This window comes from Oncorhynchus clarkii, chromosome 10 (genome assembly GCF_045791955.1).
Source record: "Oncorhynchus clarkii lewisi isolate Uvic-CL-2024 chromosome 10, UVic_Ocla_1.0, whole genome shotgun sequence".
In the NCBI taxonomy this organism is placed as follows: domain Eukaryota; kingdom Metazoa; phylum Chordata; class Actinopteri; order Salmoniformes; family Salmonidae; genus Oncorhynchus; species Oncorhynchus clarkii.
The window spans coordinates 5,935,465-5,959,480 of record NC_092156.1 but is presented as its reverse complement, the minus strand read 5'-3'; the positions used below and the strand labels follow the sequence as shown (position 1 = coordinate 5,959,480).

General features: G+C 44.5%; 1 protein-coding gene and 1 long non-coding RNA gene across 2 annotated transcripts; one reads left to right on the top strand and one right to left on the bottom strand.

Annotated features, from left to right (window-relative positions):
• Positions 1 to 1,063: 1,063 nt before the first annotated feature.
• Positions 1,064 to 19,653, bottom strand: LOC139417953 (vitamin K epoxide reductase complex, subunit 1-like 1). Its single transcript, XM_071166975.1, has 3 exons — positions 19,385 to 19,653; positions 13,486 to 13,595; positions 1,064 to 2,180 (listed from the first exon to the last, which is right to left on the bottom strand). Exons 1-3 carry the CDS (start codon positions 19,573 to 19,575, stop codon positions 1,954 to 1,956), a joined length of 528 nt encoding a protein of 175 aa, XP_071023076.1. The 5' UTR covers positions 19,576 to 19,653; the 3' UTR covers positions 1,064 to 1,953.
• A 2,731-nt stretch (positions 19,654 to 22,384) lies between these two features.
• Positions 22,385 to 23,342, top strand: LOC139417936 (uncharacterized). Its single transcript, XR_011635255.1, has 2 exons — positions 22,385 to 22,706; positions 23,005 to 23,342. It is a non-coding gene; the product is annotated as an uncharacterized lncRNA (long non-coding RNA).
• The last annotated feature ends 674 nt before the right edge of the window (positions 23,343 to 24,016 follow it).

Below are 24,016 nucleotides of genomic sequence, written 5' to 3'. Positions count from 1 at the left end.
TTTGTAACAATGGTGAGACAATGAGGAAAAAAATAAGTGAAACATTTACAAAGGGAATTCACGTCTCATTTACATATACCCCTCCAACCAATAAAGGAAATTCACGTCTCATTTACATATACCCCTCCACCCAATAAAGGGAATGCACGTCTCATTTACATATACCCCTCCACCCAATAAAGGGAATGCACGTCTCATTTACATATACCCCTCCACCCAATAAAGGGAATTCACGTCTCATTTACATATACCCCTCCAACCAACCAAATAAAGGGAATGCACGTCTCATTTACATATACCCCTCCAACCAACCAAATAAAGGGAATTCACTTCTCTTTCAGGCACATAAGTCTACATGGATCCCCCAGTGGTACAGTAGTGTGTGTCCAGGAATGCTTTTTACACATAACGACAAGACAGGGAAGTTCACGGAGAGCAAAGACTTCATCTTGGCAGAGAATAAATTAACTAGGGTCATGTACATTAGGCACCAAAGAAGAAAAAAAATAATAAACTGAAACGAGGTACTACCTGGACAATAGACGGGTTGGTTGTTTAGCAACACAAACTATATTGTCGTCATTGTTTATTGAAAACATAAGTACATTGTTACAGTCGTTGGTTAAACGAACTGCAACAAGCCACCTACGATTCCCCTCATGGTAGCTTCATGTCATCTGGCCATCCAGAATCACACCACCACGCTGCCTTCTGCCCCATTGAAGCAAGTGCATTGTTTTCGTGACGTCAGCTAACCAGTCTGTCTATAAGAAACGCACATTTTCATTTTCCAGTGCAAAACGTTATGAAAACGTTGCGTTGCCTAATGAACACAACCCTGCTCTGAAGACTCTTGAGAGTGCACATATCATATTTGCTTTGTGACCTCGGTGAGTTAATTAAAGACTTCTGAGAAAGAAACTGATTAGTGAACACATGAATCCACGCAAGTCTATGCAGCATGCCTCGCTTGGGGTTACAGGAAGTTAAGACGTGGCACACCGACTGCAAAAACGTCTTCAGACGGAGTTAATTCACCCAGATGACAACTTGACTTCACTTTTTTTTTTTTTTCACTTTTTTTTTTCTTATTTTGTGATTTCTTTCGAAACATTTTTTTTATTATTATTATTTTATTTTTTTAACTTAGTCTATGTCAACACTAAATCACAATCTAACCTGGAAAATTTCTCAGCAGCTATTTACAGAATCAAAAAAAAAATACAATTCTGACTGATTTCCACACAGTTGCTCACAGTCTCCATGTTTAATATTAGTGGTACTATCAAAGACACAAAAAAAACCTGCTGTAAAGTGTAAACATTGAGGAAAAAAAACAAAAAAAAACTATTCTGTATGCTGTAGGATGTTAACCGGTTTGGCTCTCATGTTATCCTAGCTATGCTGCCAACTGTACGATTATAAATCTCCACGATCATGCATTTGGTATTCTGACCCATTCTTCAGTTCCGCTGAGGTTGTAGTGACGTTGCAGCTAGGCTCCGGAGCCGGTCAGGAACAGGACCTTCTTATCGATTTTCAAGTAGACACCTTTTAGAAGTCCCAATTTTCCTTCCACGTTCTGGTCCTTTTTTGTTCAAGAAGGATATCCTGTCCTCTCATCTTTCACAGTGAAGTGAACTGGGATTCTACCTTTGCTTTCCTGCTTGTTTATTATGTGTGAGGGTATAAATAAAAAATAAAAACGAAAATGAGAAACGAAGAGAATTTCCCGCCCCCCCAACCCCGTTTGAAAATCCTTCCATTTATGCAACAATGAACTTGAGAGATGTCTGGCCCAGACTAGTCATCCTGTTTCTTTATATATATATAAAACACACAGCATAATAAACAATGTTTTGGAAGCAAGGTCTCCTGGTGGCAAGTCAAAATGTTCTGTTCAAGAGTTCACGTAATTTGTTTAACTCCCCCCCCCCACCCACCCCCCTCATCTTAGTCCTGTTTGACCGGCAGCTGCTGCTTCCAGGCCTCGTTCAAGTAAACCAGGCGCTTGTAGTTGAGCATAAAGAGAATGAAGCTAAGTGCATATGTGGTGACGCAGATAATGCAGAAGTCCTCGAGGACAAAGTAGAGGATGTAGCCGAGGTAGAGAGAGCCCATCACCGACAGGATGGACGTCGCCATGAGGATCAGGGCAGCCATCGCACTCACGGTGATTCCTGTAACCCGAGAGAGAGAGAGCGAGAGCGAGACACACACAGAGAGAACAGTGTTTAGGCTACTAACGTGTACAAGTAAGATGTGCTGTGCGAGGCTAGCAGTGAAGAAACATAAATCACTATGACAAACACTACTATGTGGAAAAGACATATTGGATAAATTGTTCACAAAACGCCTGGACCTTGCACTTGAATCAGGGAGGAATAAGTCCGTGCCTTCCTCTGGTGACCTTGTATGATAACCAGTCAGCGTTAAGACTTAGCACTTAACTGACATTTATCCATTTGCTTACTCATGCTTGACGATTATAAATATAAAAAGAAAGAGATTGGACACCTGGCCGTCTTTCTGACCTTGAAATCTGACTACCCAGCTGTTGAACGTAACAGGGGGGGGGGGTCCTATTCCCGATGTAGTGCATGTCTTGGGTATCTGGTCAAAAGTAATACACTATATAGGGAACATGGTGCCGTTTGGAACTCAGCGACACATCAACTATGGCTAACTTACAGTGATGTCATAAAGGGCAGTATATAGGGAACTATATAGGGAACATGGTGCCGTTTGGAACTCAGCGACACATCAACTATGGCTAACTTACAGTGATGTCATAAAGGGAACTATATAGGGAACATGGTGCCGTTTGGAACTCAGCGACACATCAACTGTGGCTAACTTACAGTGATGTCATAAAGGGCAGTATATAGGGAACATGGTGCCGTTTGAAACTCAGCGACACATCAACTATGGCTAACTTACAGTGATGTCATAAAGGGCACTATATAGGGAACATGGTGCCGTTTGGAACTCAGCGACACATCAACTATGGCTAACTTACAGTGATGTCATAAAGGGCAGTATATAGGGAACATGGTGCCGTTTGGAACTCAGCGACACATCAACTATGGCTAACTTACAGTGACATCATAAAGGGCAGCCAGAATAACAGCAAACTAGCTGCATTTACGTAAAGCGGTTTTCTAGTGACATTTATTTGGATACATCCATAACAATGAGCTAATGAGGCGCAATTTCACCTGGCATAGAACATGTGCTCTCTCTCATCAGGACACCATTGTTCAGAGGAGCTAGCCAACAACACAGCTAACACAGCTAACTTCAAACTGAAGCTGAAAAGGCTGCATTTCGTTGTACTTTTTTTCGTTGATTTTTTTTTGTATATATCCATAAAAATAATGACAGCCGATTCATGATTTCGACTGGCTGAGAAACACAGCCTGTCTCTTCCCGACATGTTCTTTACTATGGGACAGCAGGCGATTGAATTATAATATTGAAACAATGTTGCAAATATCAGAGAGACAGGCAGGAAGGTTTATACAAATCTGCTGTTGAAAATGAAATGTTAGATCATGTCTAGATTATTTTTTATAGTGGAGATCAAGTTTATAAATTGCCTGGCTGGGCTGATGAGACAGTGGATTGTGCAGTCAGCTGGAACAGAGTAAATAGGCATTTTAACGTCAGATTTAGCCTGTAGCAATTTGTGGAATAGACACCAGAATGGGGTTTAAACCAATCAGCATTCCGGACTCAACTTACAGTCGACCGGGTCAGCTCTAGCTGGGCAGAAATTTGACGGTGCCACGTTGAAAGTCACTGAGCTCTTCGGTGCGGGCCATTCTACTGCCAATGTTTGTCTATGGAGATTGCATGGCTGTGTGCTTGATGTTATACACATGTCAGTAACAGGTGTTGCTGAAATAGCCGAACCCACTAACTTGAAGGGGTGTCCACATACCATGTTGTTTATATAGACATGTTCAACCTAACCACACTGACCGTCAGTTCCACTCACCACTGCTGTGTTAGTCAAAATAAGCCTGTGTAGTAACCTGGGTTAAAGGGCCTCTTGTTCTGAGGCAGCACCAGGTGGCTAAGCAGGGCCTGTAGCCCAGTCAGTCAGTCGGCCCCGTAGCCCAGTCAGTCAGTCGGCCCCGTAGCCCAGTCAGTCAGTCGGCCCCGTAGCCCAGTCAGTCAGTCGGCCCCGTAGCCCAGTCAGTCAGTCGGCCCCGTAGCCCAGTCAGTCAGTCGGCCCCGTAGCCCAGTCAGTCAGTCGGCCCCGTAGCCCAGTCAGTCAGTAGGCCCCGTAGCCCAGTCAGTCAGTAGACCCCGTAGCCCAGTCAGTCAGTAGACCCCGTAGCCCAGTCAGTCAGTAGACCCCGTAGCCCAGTCAGTCAGTAGACCCCGTAGCCCAGTCAGTCAGTAGACCCCGTAGCCCAGACAGTCAGTAGGCCCCAGGCCCCATAGCCCAGACAGTCAGTAGGCCCCAGGCCCCATAGCCCAGACAGTCAGTAGGCCCCAGGCCCCATAGCCCAGACAGTCAGTAGGCCCCAGGCCCCATAGCCCAGACAGTCAGTAGGCCCCGTAGCCCAGTCAGTCAGTAGGCCCCGTAGCCCAGTCAGTCAGTAGGCCCCGTAGCCCAGTCAGTCAGTAGGCCCCGTAGCCCAGTCAGTCAGTAGGCCCCGTAGCCCAGACAGTCAGTAGGCCCCGTAGCCCAGACAGTCAGTAGGCCCCGTAGCCCAGACAGTCAGTAGGCCCCAGGCCCCGTAGGTACAGTCAATGCTTGTCCTATGATTTATTTTCAGCAGTGGTGGCAAAGTTAGCGTGGTAGTGGGCGTAGCCAATGGCGCGGTCTACGACCAATGTTTTTAAAGGACCTCCTCCTGGACACAGGAACAAAATGCAATTCTGATTTCCTGCAATTGTACACATTTCACCATGGCTTACGTCACGTTCTTATGCTATCTGAGTGACTTAAAAATAAAATGGGGGGGGGGCCCCCCATGTTGACATTTTTTAAATTTTTGATTTTTGATTCTGTCTAGTTGTTTTCATTTAGGTGATTATACGTTCTTAAAAAGATTATCTAATATTAAATATATGAGTCCAGTATATTTTCTACATACTTTATATCTGGTTTTGTTCACTTAACTTTACTCTGAAAACATTTTACCACCCCAAAAATGCAATTTTTTAAATATTTTTTTGGAGTGGCTGTCCTCCACTGCTAAATGAATATAGGGGGGAAATGGTCAGTCAGCAGGCCCCAGGGCCCATAGGTCAGTCCGCAGAGCGTCATGCCCACAGGGGGCACGTGCCCCCTCAGATATGTTTTGTTGTTGTTTCTCTGTAACACTAGTAGCCACCTAGCAATTCTATGAAGTTGGGTTTAGCTGGCCCAATTAGTTATGAGGTTTGGAACCTACCTACCAAGAATCCATTTCAAGCTATCAATCGTGTTAAGAGTAGCTTGCTTATCTAACTTGATTTGCTGGAATGCGTGCTGGCAAGGTTAATATACTTTTTTTTTTTTAAATAAACAAATTATTAAATGTACTGAATAAGACTCGCATTCCTTTTAATATTTCAGCAGAGAAGCATAGTTTCTTAAAAAAAAAAAAAACATCCGCCTGGAGGATACAGACAGTTAAAGAAGTATGCTTAGATATGCAGAAAAAATAAATGTTTTAATGATTGTGGCTCTAGATTGCAGTCAGCAAAACCTCCAACCTGCCACAAGGACATCAGCCAGTCAGAGGAGTGAACGGTATGATTTAACACAGGGCCCTTAGAGGGACTCTGGGGAAAGCTTTTCCTAAACAACATTAACCCATGCTGGACTATCTACTACTTGAATGACACCAACATTGAAATGTATTTATTTTTACCTTTATTTAACCAGGCAAGTCAGTTAAGAACAAGTTCTTATTTTCAATGACGGCCTAAGAACAGCGGGTTAACTGCCTTGTTCAGGGGCAGAACAACAGATTTTTACCTTGTCACCTCGGGGATTCGATCTTGCAACCTTCCAGTTACTAGTCCAACGCTCTAACCTTGTCTATCCAAGATGGCGTAGCAGTAGGACGTGTGTATTTGTCTTATCACGCGTCTTATAAAATTTCCATCCCCAACTACAACATTTTCCGCCAAGATAACACTGCCAAAGGGGGTGGAGTTGCAATCTACTGCAGAGATAGCCTGCAGAGTTCTGTCCTGCTATCCAGGTCTGTGCCCCAACAGTTTGAGCTTCTACAGAAATAAGTCTCTCACTGTTGCCGCTTGTTATAGACCCCCCTCAGCCCTCAGCTGTGCCCTGGACACCATATGTGAATTAATTGCCCCCCATTTATCTTCAGAGTTTGTACTATTAGGTGACCGAAACTGGGACATGCTTAACACCCCGGCCATTCTACAATCTAAGCTAGATCCCTCAATCTCACACAAATTATCAAGGAACCCACCAGGTACAACCCCAAATCCGTAAACACGGGCACCCTCATAGATATCATCCTGACCAACCTGCCCTCTAAATACACCTCTGCTGTCTTCAACCAGGATCTCAGCGATCACTGCCTCATTGCCTGCGTCCGTAATGGGTCTGCGGTCAAACGACCACCCCTCATCACTGTCAAACGCTCCCGAAAACAATTCAGCGAGCAGGCCTTTCTACTCGACCTGGCCCGGGTACCCTGGAAGGATATTGACCTCATTCCGTCAGTAGAGGATGCCTGGTTATTCTTTAACTTCTTTGGGCCTGGGGGCAGTATTTTCACGTCCGGATGAAAAGCGTGTCCAAAGTAAACGGCCTGTTACTCAGACCCAGAAGCTAAGATATGCATATTATTAGTAGATTTGGATAGAAAACACTGAAGTTTCTACAACTGTTTGAATCATGTCTGTGAGTATAACAGAACTTATTTGGCAGGCGAAACCGAGGACAAACCGTTCAGAAATTATTATTATTTTTTTGGGGGGGGGGGGCTTTCATTGGGAATCCAGATTTCTAATCGACTTTCCTGCAGTTCCTATCAATTCCACTGGATGTCAACAGTCTTTAGAAATTGGTTGAGGTTTTTCCTTTGAAAAATGAATAAATAACACTGTTCAGAATGAGGCTCGAGTCTAGTGTACTCTTTGTTAGAGGCGTGTGACCTGACAGCACACTCCACTTTGTTATCCTCCGGTATTTAACACAGTATATCCCATCTTCAATTTGATCAATTATTTACGTTAAAAATACCTAAAGTTGGATTACAAAAGTAGTTTGAAATGTTTGGACAATGCTTACAGGTAACTTTTGAGATATTTTGTGGTCACGTTGCGCAAGTTGGAACCGGTGTTTTTCTGGATCAAACGCGCCAAATAAATGGACATTTTGGATATATGTCGACGGAATTAATCGAACAAAAGGACCATTTGTGATGTTTATGGGACATATTGGCCAACACAAGAAGCTTATCAAAGGTAAGGCTCATGAATTATATTTTTATTTCTGCGTTTTGTGACGCGCCTGCAGGGTTGAAATAGGCTTTTTTCTCTTTTTTGTTTACTGGGGTGCTTTCCTCAGATAATGGCATCGTTTGCTTTCGCCGTAAAGCATTTTTTTTTTCTTTTCATTTTTTGAAATCTGACATGTTGGCTGGATTCACAACAAGTGTAGCTTTTAATTTGGTATATTGAATGTGTGATTTCATCAAAGTTGAATTTTTATAGTAATTTATTTGAATTTGGCGCTCTACATTTTCACTGGATGTTGGCCAGGTGGGACGCTACCGCCCCACATATCCCAGAGGGGTTAAAAGTGCTTTCCTCACCATCTTAAATAAGCATGCCCCATTCAAAAAAATGTAGAACCAGGAACAGATATCCCTTGGTTCTCTCCAGACCTGACTGCCCTTGACCAGCACAAAAAACATCCTGTGGCGTACTGCATTAGCATCGAATAGCCCCAGCGATATGCAACTTTAAAGGGAAGTTAGGAACTAATATACACAGGCAGTTTGAAAAAGCTAGCTTTTGCTTACCTAACAGAAAATTGCATCCTGTAGCACAAACTTCAAAAGGTTCTGGGACACTGTAAAGTCCATGGGGAATAAGAGCACTTCCTCCCAGCTGCCCACTGCACTGAGGCTAGGAAACACTGTCACCACCGATAAATCTAGGACAATTGAGAATTTCAATAAGCATTTTTCTACGGCTGGCCATGCTTTCCACCTGGCTACCCCGGTCAACAGCTCTGCACCCCCCACAGCAACTTGCCCAAGCCTCCCCCATTTCTCCTTCACCCAAATCCAGATAGCTGATGTTCTGAAAGAGCTGCAAAATCTGGACCCCTACAAATCAGCTGGGCTAGACAATCTGGACCCCCTCTTTCTAATATTATCCGCCACAATTGTTGCAACCCCTATTACTACCCTGTTCAACCTCTCGTATCGTCTGAGATCCCTAAAGATTGGAAAGCTGCCACGGTCATCCCCCTCTTCAAAGGGGGAAGACACTCTCGACCCAAACTGTTACAGACCTATATCTAGCCTACCCTGCCTTTCGAAACTATTCGAAAGCCAAGTTAACAAAACAGATCACCGACCATTTCGAATCCCACCGTACCTTCTCCACTATGCAATCTGGTTTCCGAGCTGGTCATGGGTGCACCTCAAGGTTCTAAACGATATCATAACCGCCATCGACAAAAGACAATACTGTGCAGCCGGCTTAAATCGACCTGGCCAAGACTTCGACTCTGTCAATCACTTTATTCTTAATTACCGCAATCTTATTGGCAGACTCAAGAGCCTTGGTTTCTCAAATGACTGCCTCGCGAGGTTCACCAACTACTTCTCAGACAGAGTTCAGTGTGTCAAATCGGAGGGCTTGTTGTCCGGACCTCTGGCAGTCTCTATGGGGGTGCCACAGGGTTCAATTCTCGGGCCGACTCTTTTCTCTGTATACATCAGTGATGTCGCTCTTGCTGCTGGTGATTCTCTGATCCACCTCTACGCAGACGACACCCTTCTGTATACTTCTGGCCCTTCTTTGGACACTGTGTTAACAACCCTCCAGACAAGCTTCAATGCCATACAACACTCCTTCCGTGGCCTCCAACTGCTCTTAAATGCAAGTAAAACTAAATGCATGCTCTTCAACCGATCACTGCCCACACCTGCCCGCCCAGTTCTGACTTAGAATATGTGAACAACTACAAATACCAAGGTGTCTGGTTAGACTGTAAACTCTCCTTCCAGACTCACATGAAGCATTTCCAATCCAAAATTAAAACTAGAATCGGCTTACTATTTCGCAACAAAGCATCCTTCACTCATGCTGCCAAACATACCCTCGTAAAACTGAATATCCTACCGATCCTTGACTTTGGCGATGTCATTTACAAAAAAGCCTCCAACACTCTACTCGGCAAATTGGCTGTAGTCTATCACAGTGCCATCCATTTTGTCACCAAAGCCCCATTTACAGTTCAAGTCGGAAGTTTACATGCACCTTAGCCAAATACATTTAAACTCAGTTTCTCAATCCCTGACATTTAATCCTAGTAAAAACTCCCTGTTTTAGGTCAGTTGGGATCCCCACTTTATTTTAAGAATGTGAAATGTCAGAATAATAGTAGAGAGAATGATTTATTTCAGCTTTTATTGGTTTCACATTCCCAGTGGGTCAGAAGTTTACAAACAGTCAATTAGTATTTGGTAGCATTGCCTTTACATTGTTTAACTTGGGTCAAATGTTTTGGGTAGCTTCCACAAGCTTCCCACAACAAGATGGGTGAATTTTGGCCCATTCCTCCTGACAAAGCTGGTGTAACTGAGTCAGGTTAGTAGGCCTCCTTGCTCGCACGTTTTTTTTCAGTTCTGCCCAGACATTTTCTATAGGATTGAGGTCAGGGCTTTGTGATGGCCACTCCAATACCTTGACTTTGTTGTCCTTAAGCCATTTTGCCACAACTTTGGAAGTATGCTTGGGGTCATTGTCCATTTGGAAGACCCCTTTGCAACAAAGCCTTAACTTACTGACCGATGTCTTGACATGTTGCTTCAATATATCCACATAATTTTCCTGCCTCATGATGCCATCTATTTTGTGAAGTGCACCAGTCCCTCCTGCAGCAAAGCACCCCTACAACATGATGCTGCCACCCCCGTGCTTCACGGTTGGGATGGTGTTCTTTGGCTTGCAAACCTCCCCCCTTTTCCTCCAAACATAATGATGGTCATTATGGCCAAACAGTTATATTTTTGTTTCATCAGACCAGAGGACATTTCTCCAAAAAGTACCATCCTTGTCCACATGTGCAGTTGCAAACCGTAGTCTGGCTTTTTTTAATGGCGGTTTTGGAGCAGTGGCTTCTTCCTTGATGGGCGGCCTTTCAGGTTATGTTGATATAGGACTCGTTTTACTGTGGATATAGATACTTTTGTACCTGTTTCCTCCAGCATCTTCACAAGGTCCTTTGCTGTTGTTCTAGGATTGATTTGCACTTTTCACACCAAACTACGTTCATCTCTAGGAGACAGAACGCGTCTCCTTCCTGAGCAATATGACGGCTGCGTGGTCCCATGGTGTTTACACTTGTGTACTATTGTTTGTACAGATGAACATGGTACCTTCAGGCATTTGGAAATTGCTCCCACAAATGAAACAGACTTGTGGAGGTCTACAATTTTTTTATGAGGTCTTGGCTGATTTCTTTTGATTTTCCCATGATGTCAAGCAAAGAGGCACTGAGTTTGAAGGTAGGCCTTGAAATACATCCACAGGTACACCTCCAATTGACTGAAATGATGTCAATTAGCCTATCAGAAGCTTCTAAAGCCATGACATCATTTTCTGGAATTTTCCAAGCTCTTTAAAGGCACCGTCATCTTAGTGTATGTAAACTTTTGACCCACTGGAATTGTGATAAAGTGAATAAGTGAAATAATCTGTCTGTAAACAATTGTTGGAACTATAGTTTGTTAACAAGAAATTAGTGGAGTGGTTGAAAAACGAGTTTTAATGACTTCAACTGTACTATCCACCACTGCGACCTGTATGCTCTCGTTGGCTGGCCCTCGCTTCATATTCGTCGCCAAACCCACTGGCTCCAGGTCATCTATAAAAGTCTTTGCTAGGTAAAGCCCCGCCTTATCTCAGCTCACTGGTCACCATAGCAGCTGGATGAGCTGCACTACCTGAGCCACTTGTGTGGGTTGTAGACTCCGTCTCATGCTACCACTAGAGTGAAAGCACTGCCAGCATTCAGAAGTGACCAAAACATCAGCCAGGAAGCATAGGAACTGAGAAGTGGTCTGTGGTCACCACCTGCAGAACCATTCCTTTATTGGGGGTGTCTTGCTAATTGCCTATAATTTCCACCTGTTGTCTATTCCATTTGCACAACAGCATGTGAAATTTATTGTCAATCAGTGTTGCTTCCTAAGTGGACAGTTTGATTTCACAGAAGTGTGATTGACTTGGAGTTACATTGTGTTGTTTAAGTGTTCCCTTTATTTTTTTTTAGCAGTGTATTGTGCATGCATCCAAATGCCTTTGACTTCTAATTAAAATGATATACACAGTGAACACACAATAGAGAGGACACAATGACGGGACGCATTAAGTCTCACTCCTCTAGTATACTTTAGCCTCATTTGAGCCAGGGGCTAGTCAGGCCTCAGGCATCACCATCTGAGCCAGGGGCCAGTCAGTCCTCAGGCATCACCATCTGAACCAGAGGCCAGTCAGTCCTCAGGCATCATCATCTGAGCCAGGGGCCAGTCAGTCCTCAGGCATCACCATCTGAGCCAGGGGCTAGTCAGTCCTCAGGCATCACCATCTGAGCCAGAGGCCAGTCAGTCCCTCAGGCATCATCATCTGAACCAGGGGCCATCACCTGAGCCAGAGGCCAGTCAGTCCTCAGGCATCATCATCTGAGCCAGAGGCCAGTCAGTCCTCAGGCATCATCATCTGAGCCAGGGGCCAGTCAGTCCTCAGGCATCAGCATCTGAACCAGGGGCCAGTCAGTCCTCAGGCATCATCATCTGAGCCAGGGGCCAGTCAGTCCTCAGGCATCACCATCTGAGCCAGGGGCCAGTCAGGCCTCATCTGAGCCAGGGGGCAGTCAGGCCTCATCTGAGCCAGGCCTCATCTGAGCCAGAGGCCAGTCAGGCCTCATCTGAGCCAGGGGGCAGTCAGGCCTCATCTGAGCCAGGGGGCAGTCAGGCCTCATCTGAGCCAGGGGTCAGTCAGGCCTCATCTGAGCCAGGGGGCAGTCAGGCCTCATCTGAGCCAGGCCTCATCTGAGCCAGAGGCCAGTCAGGCCTCATCTGAGCCAGGGGGCAGTCAGGCCTCATCTGAGCCAGGGGGCAGTCAGGCCTCATCTGAGCCAGGGGGCAGTCAGGCCTCAGGCATCATCATCTGAACCAGGGGCCAGTCAGTCCTCAGGCATCATCATTTGAGCCAGGGGCCAGTCAGTCCTCAGGCATCATCATCTGAGCCAGGGGGCAGTCAGGCCTCAGGCATCATCATTTGAGCGAGGGGCCAGTCAGTCCTCAGGCATCATCATCTGAGCCAGGGGCCAGTCAGGCCTCATCTGAGCCAGGGGGCAGTCAGGCCTCATCTGAGCCAGGGGGCAGTCAGGCCTCATCTGAGCCAGGGAGCAGTCAGGCCTCATCTGAGCCAGGGGGCAGTCAGGCCTCATCTGAGCCAGGGGGCAGTCAGGCCTCATCTGAGCCAAGGGGCAGTCAGGCCTCATCTGAGCCAGGGGGCAGTCAGGCCTCATCTGAGCCAGGGGCCAGTCAGGCCTCATCTGAGCCAGGGGCCAGTCAGGCCTCATCTGAGCCAGGGGCCAGTCAGATATGGTAAAGACTGAGAGGGTGCCTGACAGATGTGTGTCAGCACAAATAGCACCAAGTGACTATCAAGGAGGCTTGCAGGGTGTTTTCTGCCATTGTTATACTTTGGCGGGCCGCCTAAGCTGTTTTTTTCTCTCGGTTCGCCTAAATCCAAACTAATTAATTTGCTGGAGAGAAAAGTGTTTTCAGTGTAAACTTTATGTAGAATAGATAATGAACCTATATATTTAAAAAATATATATAATCTTTGAGAACTAACAGTCACCTAAATAAAAACTAGGAGAATTGAAAATTCAAAAAATAATGAATTTAGCAGTATATAAATTGTTATTATGTTTGAGCAAAATAACACAGTATTAGCCATGGCAAAATGCATAGTCATATGATATTTGCTTTAAAACTGCAAAAATGTTCTCTCTGCTTTGTAGAATAGCCGGAAATTGTCTTAAAAAAATGCTAAAATGTCTCTACACCGTCAAATGGGGGGCCTCTAAAATGTTCTGAAATTAAGCCTCGCTGATGACCGCGCCCCCCCCCAGACACACCCACCACCTAAGCCCTCTTTTGATCCAGAAAAAAACCTGTGTTGCCACCTAACATCTACCCATACGTTGAATAGCATGTGCCTGTGGCAGTGGAAAAACCAAAGTCTTACCTAGTAACAGTTGAAAGACATAAAATACAATTCCGTAGACACTGTTTGGCTGGTTCATTGCACTGTCGTTTCCGAAGATCGAGCCCAACAGTCCAAATCCTCGACCCCACCTACACACATTGAGAGGAATTGGAAGAAAGAAATGGAAATTTGTTGGTAATCGTGATGTTGATGAATTGCAAGGATAAATTGACAAATACATTTAATTAACCTGAAATACAAATGGCAATGTCCACCAATGGCAATGTCCACCAATGGCAATGTCCACCAATGGCAATGTCCACCAATGGCAATGTCCACCAATGTCCGAGAAGATCAAGCTATTATTGGGCTCGATTCTGATAAGGTGATAACTAGGTAGCCTAAATGGTGTCATTTATAAGTTACAGCCATAAAGTTAACGGCTCTACAATACTAAGTTATACTCTTTATGGTTGTAACTTGTAAATGAGGTAGCCAAAACAGTGTCATTTACAAGTTACAACCATAAAAGTAAAAGCAGGCTTTCACTGAACCACTGTTTCCTTAGTTAGTGGAACCACTGTTTCCTTAGTTAGTGGAACCACTGTTTCCTTAGTTAGTGGAACCACTGTTTCCTTAGTTAGTGGAACCTGTTTCCTTAGTTAGTGGAACCTCCAGAGGCCTCAGAAGCAAGACAACCAAGTACTTTGGAAGTCCTGAGCGACGCAACAACCACCGGTCCTGATTACACATCTCCCCTCCCCTCCCCTCACCGCACCGCCTCACCGCACCGCCTCCCCCCCGCACCTCCTCCCCTCCCTGCACCGCCTCCCCAATTTTCGATCGTCTCATCGCTGCAACTCCCCCAAAGGGTTCGGGAGAGGCGAAGGTGGAGTCATGCGTGGGCCAAAGCATGACCCGCCTAACATCGCTCCTTAACAACTGCCAGCTTAACCAGGAAGCCAGACGCACCAACGTGTCAGAGGAAACATCATTTAACCGGCAACCTGTGTCAGCCTGCAGGCACCCGACCCACCACAAGGAGTTGCTAAAGACCCACAGGCCAAACCCTCCCCTAAACCGGGCGATGCTGGACCAATTGTGAGCCGTCCTATGGGACTCTCGGCCATGGCCGGTTGCGGCACAGCCAGGGAATGAACCCAGGTCTGTAGTAACGCATCTAGCACTGCGATGCAGTGCCTTAGACTACTGCAACAATCGGGAGACCGAAATGCACACAAATTTGACAAGATAAAACAGCAATCACTACAGCATAAAATGAACTTTTACCCAATAGCTCATCAAGAGGTCTGTAACAGCCAATGTCAACATCCCTGTAACAGTAAAACAAGAGAGTAAGGAAACAGGTTCCACTAACTAAGGAAACAGTGGTTCCACTGACCCATGTCTTTCCTACCAGCTCCAGGGTCTCCCGAGTGGCGCAGCAGTCCGAGGCACTGCATCTCAGTGCTAGCGGCGTCACTACAGACCCTGGTTCGATTCCAGGCTGTATCACAACCGGCCGTGATTGGGAGTCCCATAGGGCGGAGCACAATTGGCCCAGAGTCGTCAGGGTTTGGCCGGGTTATTGTAAATAAGAATGTTCTTAACTGTCTTACCTAGTTAAATATAAGGTTTTTTATAACCGTGTCTGTCCTACCAATTCCAATTCAACCAGTGTTTCTGAATGTCAACAGCAAAGAATAATACAGATATATTAATGTATGTTTATTTGGACAACCTATGGCCAGAGCGTCACCAGCTCACAGCACTTACGTTTTGTTTTTCAGTTTGTCATCATGCTTTATTGGGGTTGCCTCCGTAGGTAGACCTACACAGCCATGGAGAGGGCCAGCTGACAAGGCCTGCACAGCCATGGAGTAGGCCAGCTGACAAGGCCTGCACAGCCATGGAGAAGGCCAGCTGACAAGGCCTGCACAGCCATGGAGAGGGCCAGCTGACAAGGCCTGCACAGCCATGGAGTGGGCCAGCTGACAAGGCCTACACAGCCATGGAGTGGGCCAGCTGACAAGGCCTGCACAGCCATGGAGTGGGCCAGCTGACAAGGCCTGCACAGCCATGGAGTGGGCCAGCTGACAAGGCCTGCACAGCCATGGAGGGCCAGCTGACAAGGCCTGCACAGCCATGGAGTGGGCCAGCTGACAAGGCCTGCACAGCCATGGAGAGGGCCAGCTGACAAGGCCTGCACAGCCATGGAGAAGGCCAGCTGACAAGGCCTACACAGCCATGGAGTGGGCCAGCTGACAAGGCCTGCACAGCCATGGAGTGGGCCAGCTGACAAGGCCTGCACAGCCATGGAGTGGGCCAGCTGACAAGGCCTGCACAGCCATGGAGAGGGCCAGCTGACAAGGCCTGCACAGCCATGGAGAGGGCCAGCTGACAAGGCCTGCACAGCCATGGAGAAGGCCAGCTGACAAGGCCTACACAGCCATGGAGTGGGCCAGCTGACAAGGCCTGCACAGCCATGGAGTGGGCCAGCTGACAAGGCCTGCACAGCCATGGAGTGGGCCAGCTGACAAGGCCTGCACAGCCATGGAGTGGGCCAGCTGACAAGGCCTGCACAGCCATGGAGAAGGCCAGCTGACAAGGCCTGCACAGCCATGGAGAGGGCCAGCTGACAAGGCCTGCACAGCCATGGAGTGGGCCAGCTGACAAGGCCTGCACAGCCATGGAGAGGGCCAGCTGACAAGGCCTGCACAGCCATGGAGTGGGCCAGCTGACAAGGCCTGCACAGCCATGGAGAGGGCCAGCTGACAAGGCCTGCACAGCCACGGAGAGGGCCAGCTGACAAGGCCTGCACAGCCACGGAGAGGGCCAGCTGACAAGGCCTGCACAGCCATGGAGAGGGCCAGCTGACAAGGCCTGCACAGCCATGGAGAGGGCCAGCTGACAAGGCCTACAGGCCAGCTGACAAGGCTAGAACTGACTGTCAGGCAGTGTGGTTAGGTTGAACATGTCTGTCTATACAGTGCATTCGGACACCATTCAGACCCCTTGACTTTTTCCACATTTTGTTACGTTACAGCCTTATTCTAAAATGGACTACATTGATGATGGGAAAAAACAACCTACATACATTACCCCATAATGGCAAAGCAAAAACAGGATTTTTTTTTGTGCACATTTATTAAAAATACAACTTAAATATCACATTTAGATTAGTATTCAGACCCTTTACTAAGTACTTTGTTGAAGCACACTTGGTAGCGATTACAGAGTCTTCTTGGCTATGACGCTACAAGCTTGGCAAAGCAGTATTTGGGGAGTTTCTTCCATTGTTTTCTGCAGATCCTCTCAAGCTCTGTCAAGTTGGATGGGGAGCGTCGCTGCACAACTATTTTCAGGTCTCTCCAGAGATCTTCGATTGGGTTCAAGTCCAGAATCTGGCTGGGCCACTCAAGGACATTCAGAAACTTGTCCCGAAGCCACTTGTGCATTGTCTTGGCTGTGTGCTTAGGGTCGTTGTCCTGTTGGAAGGTGAACCTTCACCCCAGTCTGTTGTCCTGAGCACCCTGGAGCAGGTTTTCATCAATGATCTCTCTGTACTTTGCTCCATTAATCTTTCCCTCCATCCTGACTAGTCTCCCAGTCCCTGCCGCTGAAATACATCCCCACAGCATGATGCTGCCACCACCATAGGGGCGGTGCCAGGTGTCCTTCAGACGTGACGCGTGACATTCAGGCCAAAGAGTTAATCAGACCAGAGAATCTTGTTTCTCATGGTCTGAGAGTCCTTTAGGTGCATTTTGGCAAACTCCAAGCGAACTGTCATGTGCCTTTTACCGACAATTGAATTTACCACAGGTGGACTCCAATCAAGTTGTAGAAACATTTCAAGGATGATCAATGGAAACAGGATGCACCTGAGCTACATTTTGAGTCTCATAGCAAAGGGTCTGAATACTTAAGTAAATAAGGTATTTCTGTTTTTTTATAAATTTTTATACATCCAAAATTGTCTAGAAATCTGTTCTCTTTGTCATTACGGGGTAGTGTGATGTCATTATGGGGTAGTGTGATGTCATTACGGGGTAGTGTGATGTCATTACGGGGTAGTGTGATGTCATTACGGGGTAGTGTGATGTCATTACGGGGTAGTGTGATGTCATTACGGGGTAGTGTGTGTAGATTGATGAGGGAAAATATGAATTGAATCCATTTTTTAGAATAAGGCTGTAACATAACAAAATGTGGGAAAAAAAAGTCCAAGGGTCTGAATACTTTCCAAATGCACTGTATACAACCATGGAGAACATGGAGGACAGCTGAAAAGGCCTATACAAATCATGGAAAAGTCCAGCTGCCTGGTCTGGTGTGAACAACGTGGAATATGGATACCATGCCTTTCAAATCCCATGGGAAAATGTCATGACAGTTACACTGACTCGTAAAAAGACCTCTATGACCAAGCCACTGACTTCTAAAGAAGTCATTATAATGATTTTTTCCAAGAATGCTAACCAAGGTTATTGGGGCGAATATATTTTAGTATTTATAACAGTTCTGGACTAACAGTTTTATGCTACATGGAACATGATATAGGCCTCCTTTCCTATAGGGTTCATCTATTTAGTTCACAGACGTGCCACACAGACCAAAAGCATCCAGTCTCTTTTCTCTTTCTGCTATATATAAAAATTTTAAAAAAGCTCTCCCTCGAGACAAAAATATTGTATATTTTGCCACTATAAATTAACAGGTTTAGGTTGGGTGTTATTCAATGCATCATCATGATGGCCTTTGGCAGGCAGAGTGTGGTTGAGAAACTGAAGATCTCATCACATGTTGTTCTCATTGACTCCAGCATTATATCTGAAAAATCTCTTCACTGTACCCCCCCCCCAACCCAACCCAACCCACCCCCCCCCCCCCCCCCCCCAACCCACCCACCCACCCACCCAGGGAACTGACATTGCCTGTCCACATTAAACACCAAAACAGAAGCATGCATGTCATATAATCATAGTGGCTACACCAAGATCACATGGCAAGTGAACTAGCGGATGAAATCCAACAGGTCATGTGACTTCAGCTTTGTCAATATAAACATTTGCATTTCCTAATCTGAGGAACAGGTTGTTCATATTGTCATTGACATATTACAGCTGACAATTCAACTCTTCTCAACGAGGACAGAAATCGGAGGGGGAAAAAATAATATTTGATATATAGTTAATGGTCCTATACAAATGTAGCCTACAATTTCTAGTTAAATCAGTTTTAGATATTGGAAAAAAGGTGCTTGAGGTTCTCAACCAACTTAGTTCATAGGTTACACGTTAGATTAGACAGCTGATTCACACGTTTATACAAACTACATACAACTGGTTGGATGGTTACGCCGATCTCGTCCAGTTAGCTGGACTAGCTTAGTGACTAACCTTAGCCAATGTTAGTTTGCTGCCGGTGGTGGCGCCGTAATTCGCTAGCTAGTTGGCTAATGTATCAATCTAATGAAAGCAATACGTGTTAAGAAGTTTAAAAGAACAAAAATGTGTAACATGTGCATCCATGCAAATTAAAGAAAACACCACCTCCTGGCATCTTAGCAAACAAACCGGCAGTTAGTAGCTAGCTAGCGTTAGTTGCTGGCTGGTGGATAAATAGCGTAGCTTTAGCAATTTGGCTAAACAACTAACGTTACACCAGCCTCTAACAGTCAAACATACCAGCCTAAGTTTCTTATCAACAGTAAGCAAGCATCAGATTGTAACTTTTGTACGTTTTTGGGGGGGGGTGAAAACCATTGCATTTTTTTTTTTACATAAATTGTAAAGTGTACTAAAGAAGAGTATGCGGAAGAAAACAAATATATATATATATAAATATATTTGACAGTTCAGCTCGCTCAGCCGTTCCCACAATGCCACAAAACCACCCGGTCTCATTCAGAGCACCGCTGGTGAATTCAAATTACCTGGAGGTGAAGACTTTTGAACAGCTGATAGAATTGCTCACGTCGCACATGGCCCGATAATTCGAGTCTCTAGACTTTTCCGTTTCCACGTGAAAGGCGTATAAGGACAACAATATACCCAAAACGCAAACAAGGAGCCTGGCTATTCTTTCCCATCGAGGGGTGGACACTCTCAGGACGGGCGCCGCCATCTTTCTCCGGCCTTGCTCGAGTCGTACACGCAACCGCTTACCATTGGCGACAACGAGAACTGCGACGTGGAAAAGCGTCAGAACGTGCCACACCACCAGGGCAGGGGCGTGTCACCAAAGTGTCACCGTCTCGCCACCCCTCGTCTACATTACAATGGCCTGCCAAATGCCAATACAGAAAATATGTTTGTGTAGATATAAACGTTTGCATCAAAATGTTTCCATACCCTACCTGTAACAGTCTGACTTGTATTTATCACATTGCTGGTCAGCTAGACTTAGTTCTGGACTATGATTAAAAAAAATTACAACTATACCTCTATCTAAGAGTTGAAGCTCCCTATGTCCTTGCACTCTGAGACCAATCTAATATATTACAAAAATAAATAAATAAATTCAATGAACATGTATGGCAATCCCCTCATGCCTCTGAGCAAGAGTGGCAGCTTTAAAATGTTGTTTTTTTTTGCCAGTGGGGTCATACTGCCTCTTAGTGTCTCAGTCGTGTACTGTTAGATATTAGAGTTTGAGATCATTTCTAATGAAACATATACTGAGTTAAACATAGGAGTTTGTCTCTCTACAAATCAAATCAAAGTTTATTGCTCACGTCCACAGATTTGCAGGTGTTATGGCAGGTGCAGCGAAAAGCTTGTTACTAGCTCCAACAGTGAAGTAGAATTTTATTTAACATGGCAAGTCAGTTAAGACCAAATTCTTATTTACAATGACGGCCCAGGAACAGTGGATTAACTGGCCCAGGAACAGTGGATTAACTGGTCCAGGATCAGTGGATTAACTGCCTTGTTCAGGGGCAGAATTACTATTTTTTTTTCTTTTTTTTAAACTTTGTCAGCTCAGTGATTTGATTTAGAAATCTTTTGATCAACTGACCCAACACTCTTACCACTAGGCTACCTGCCATCCCAAAATGTCTTGCAAATACAATACACATGGAATGTGAAAGTGGACAGTATCATATGTTTACCGGACATGTTTAGATTGTACTCGCATTGCCCAGTTTGCAGTCTACAGCCTATATAAATAAACATATTTAATACTGTGTCGTCATGATAGATTTACAAGTCAACTGCATGTATCTGGGTATAGGGATTGCAGTGGCGACCCGGCATTCAGGGTAGCAGAGGTAACTCTGGGTCTTCCTTTCCTGTGGCTGTCCACATGAGAGCCAGTTTCATCATAGAGCTTGATGGTTTTTGCGACTGCACTTGAAGAAACTTTAAAAGTTCTTGATATTTTCCACATTGACTGACCTTCAAGTCTTAAAGAAGTGATGGTCTGTCATTTCTCTTTGCTTATTTGAGCTGTTCTTGCCATAATATGGACTTGGTCTTTTACCAAATAGGGCTATCTTCTGTATACCACCCCTACCTTGTCACAACACAATTGATTGGCTCAAAATTATTAAGAAGGAAATAAATTCCACAAATTAACTTTTAACAAGGCACACCTGTTAATTGAAATGCATTCCAGGTGACTACCTCATGAAGCTGGTTGAGAGAATGCCAAGACTGTACAAAGCTGTGATCAAGGAAAAGGGTGGCTACTTTGAAGAATCTCAAATATAAAATATATTTTGATTTGTTTAACACTTTTTTGGTTACTACATGATTCCGTATGTGTTATTTCATAGCTTTTATGTCTTCACTATTATTCTAGTTAAATAAAGATTAAATAAAATAGTAAAAATAAAGAAAACCCCTGGAATGACTCAGCATTCTTGAAGAATATAACTTTTCAATGCCTCATGAGCTTAGTTAAACTGTCACACTCCATGAGAACCCAAAATATAAGCTTGTTTTCCTCCAATGTTTGTAAACATTGTAAATGTAAACAAACACTGTATAGCCTCATAACATGGTTAAAACAATCATTTTGATATCACGGATGGTCAGTCCAGTTGCTCTGTCTATTAATCTGAGAGTGGTTACATTTCTCCAGGCCCATCCCTCATCTTTTTTACCAAAACAGAGGCGGGGCGGCCATTTTGTTATTGTTTAATGTCTCGATTTGTCCTTTAAACAGCTGCATATTATCAAGATATCAAAGTGTCTCCAACTAAAAGGTAAGCAATAGTCATATAGATAATGCAGCATATGGCATTCATTTATCACATGTACATAACACTTTTCCGTGGTGCTCACAGCATGCCGTTCCATGAGCGCAGCATTTATTTTTTTTAACTCGAATCAATGAGCCCAATCAGTCGTCCATGACAACAAAATCATAAACAACAGAGTAGGGCTGGCTAATAAGTCCTTAGTTTTAGGGTTTTGCTCAGGTAAAACAATATTCTTGAAGATTGGAATGACTGGAATTCTGAAAGACTTTGGTTTTTAATGTAAAGATATAATTTAATCGTAATATTATATGTAGTAGAAAGCGATGGGTTAGAAGAAGTCTACATAACCAACCCATAAAGTAAAATGTAACATCCATATATGTCCAGCTATGTAAACTTTAACAGTGATTTATCCTGCAATAGATCTCGTTTAATTGGAAACATACATTTTTGTCTTCTTATAATGCCTCTTAAGGGGAAAGTAATGTAAAAGTAAATGAATGTAAACAGTTTGCAATGTGGACAAGTAACTCGTAACTGTAACGGATTACATTTAGAAAGTAACATCCCCAACCCTGATTGTGTGTAGTGGCTTTGCTGCCCTGCGAAGAAGAAGAAAACAAGGAGAACACCGCCTTGTAAAACGAAGGGATCTTGACATGGGCCAATCAGAGTCGTCTCTTGATCATGTGACGTTAGGAATATAAACAGTGAGTGACATCATCTGTTTACTTCAAGCTTTTGCACCGCTGATAGACTTCATTAGAGTACTGCACTAGTAATATTTGCCTCTCCTAAAATTATGGCAACAGACATCGAAAGATTTGCTTTTTTCGAGGAAGCACACTACGACCAATACGATTACTACAATTTAGCCGAATATTCATGTCACGCTGGTGGAAAAGGTAGAACCAAGAGAGAAATCGGACTGAACACCAATCGCCATATCCCTGCTGGACACGAGAGAAAAATTGCTGAAAAATATCAAAACAGTGAACTCAAACGCAGGAGAACCAAAAGTTGAATATCTTGATGGACTCTGTGTCAGGTAATGTTGTAGAACTATGAAAGATATAGAAAATGTGAAGAAAATTAAGCTATTTTAGTGCGAACAACGTTGCGCATAAACATGTCTGTTCAGTGTCTTTTTGCCTCTGCGCTGTTGTTCTTGTCCAACTGCCATTTTAAGACGGAACAAAGAACCCTGTGCATTGCATCGGGTGGAGTTTTTGACATTCTGGATCAACAGCATTTATACCCAATAGCAAATCTAACTGTTGTTCATGTTGACCTTGAAAAATGTACATTATAGTTGATTTTATGTATTTTATCTCCCTTCTATACAGATCTCAAACCTAGTTGAAGATTGAACTGGAACATGATCCAAATTTGTATGTTTGCCTTTCCTGACCCTTATGACCCAATGAAAGGAGTTGACTGGGACTGGCCTGCCAGGAAACACACCTTGGCAGTTAGTTTAGAGTGCACTCCTTTTCCACATGTTGCACCCCTGTTACTGGACCTAACGGGTCTTCAGTTACAGCAGTGTGCAAGAATAAACGGTTTTAAATGGTTGAAGACATCTCTAGCACTATTATGCTGTTATGATACTGTTTGGTTTAAAGTGTAAAAATTACTGTGTTGTGAATAAAAAGCAGAATAAAGAGATGACGATTTAAAAGAGGTTTGAAGTTGACCCTCATTTATTTGATCTAAATATCTCTATGAAATACATCTTGCCTATTGTTTTTTTTTTTTTTTTTACTGAATAAGAAACAGTTCATATTATGAAATCAGTCAATTTAAATAAATAAATTAGGCCCTAATCTATGGATTTCATGACTGGGCAGGGGCACCGCCTTGGGTGGGCCTGGGAGGGCATAGTAGTGGCCCTCCCACTGGGGAGCCAGGGCCAGCCAATCAGAATTTGTTTTTCCCCTCAAAAGGGCTTTACAACAGACAGAAATACTTCTGAGCTTTCTAGGTGGCTGGTATCAGACAATTTCGCAGGTGAAGAAGCTGGATGTGGAGGTCCTGGGCTGGTGTTGATACACGTGGTCTGCGTTTGTGAGGCAGGTTGGACAGCCAAATTCTCTAAAACGATGTTGGAGGTGGCTTACGGTAGAGAAATTAACATTAAATTATCTGGCAACAGCTCTGGTGGACATTCCTGTAGTCAGCATGCCAATTCCACGCTCACTCAAAACTTGAGACATCTGTGGCATTGTGTTGTGTCACAAAACTGCACATGTTAGAGTGGCCTTTATTGTCCCCAGCACAAGGTCTCATATATATCTTGGCAAAGGAGAAATGCTCACTAACAGGGATGTAAACAAATTTGTGCACAACATTTTAGAA

Bases quoted from the DNA above. Each gene is read 5' to 3' on its own strand.
- LOC139417953 (XM_071166975.1), bottom strand. From the start codon at position 19,575: ATGGCGGCGCCCGTCCTGAGAGTGTCCACCCCTCGATGGGAAAGAATA. The intron at 13,596-19,384 runs GTAATTTGAATT...CAATGTGTGTAG, and splicing joins TCAAAAGTCTTCACCTCCAG to GTGGGGTCGAGGATTTGGAC. The intron at 2,181-13,485 runs GTAAGACTTTGG...CTCGGGTTACAG, and splicing joins TGTCTTTCAACTGTTACTAG to GAATCACCGTGAGTGCGATG.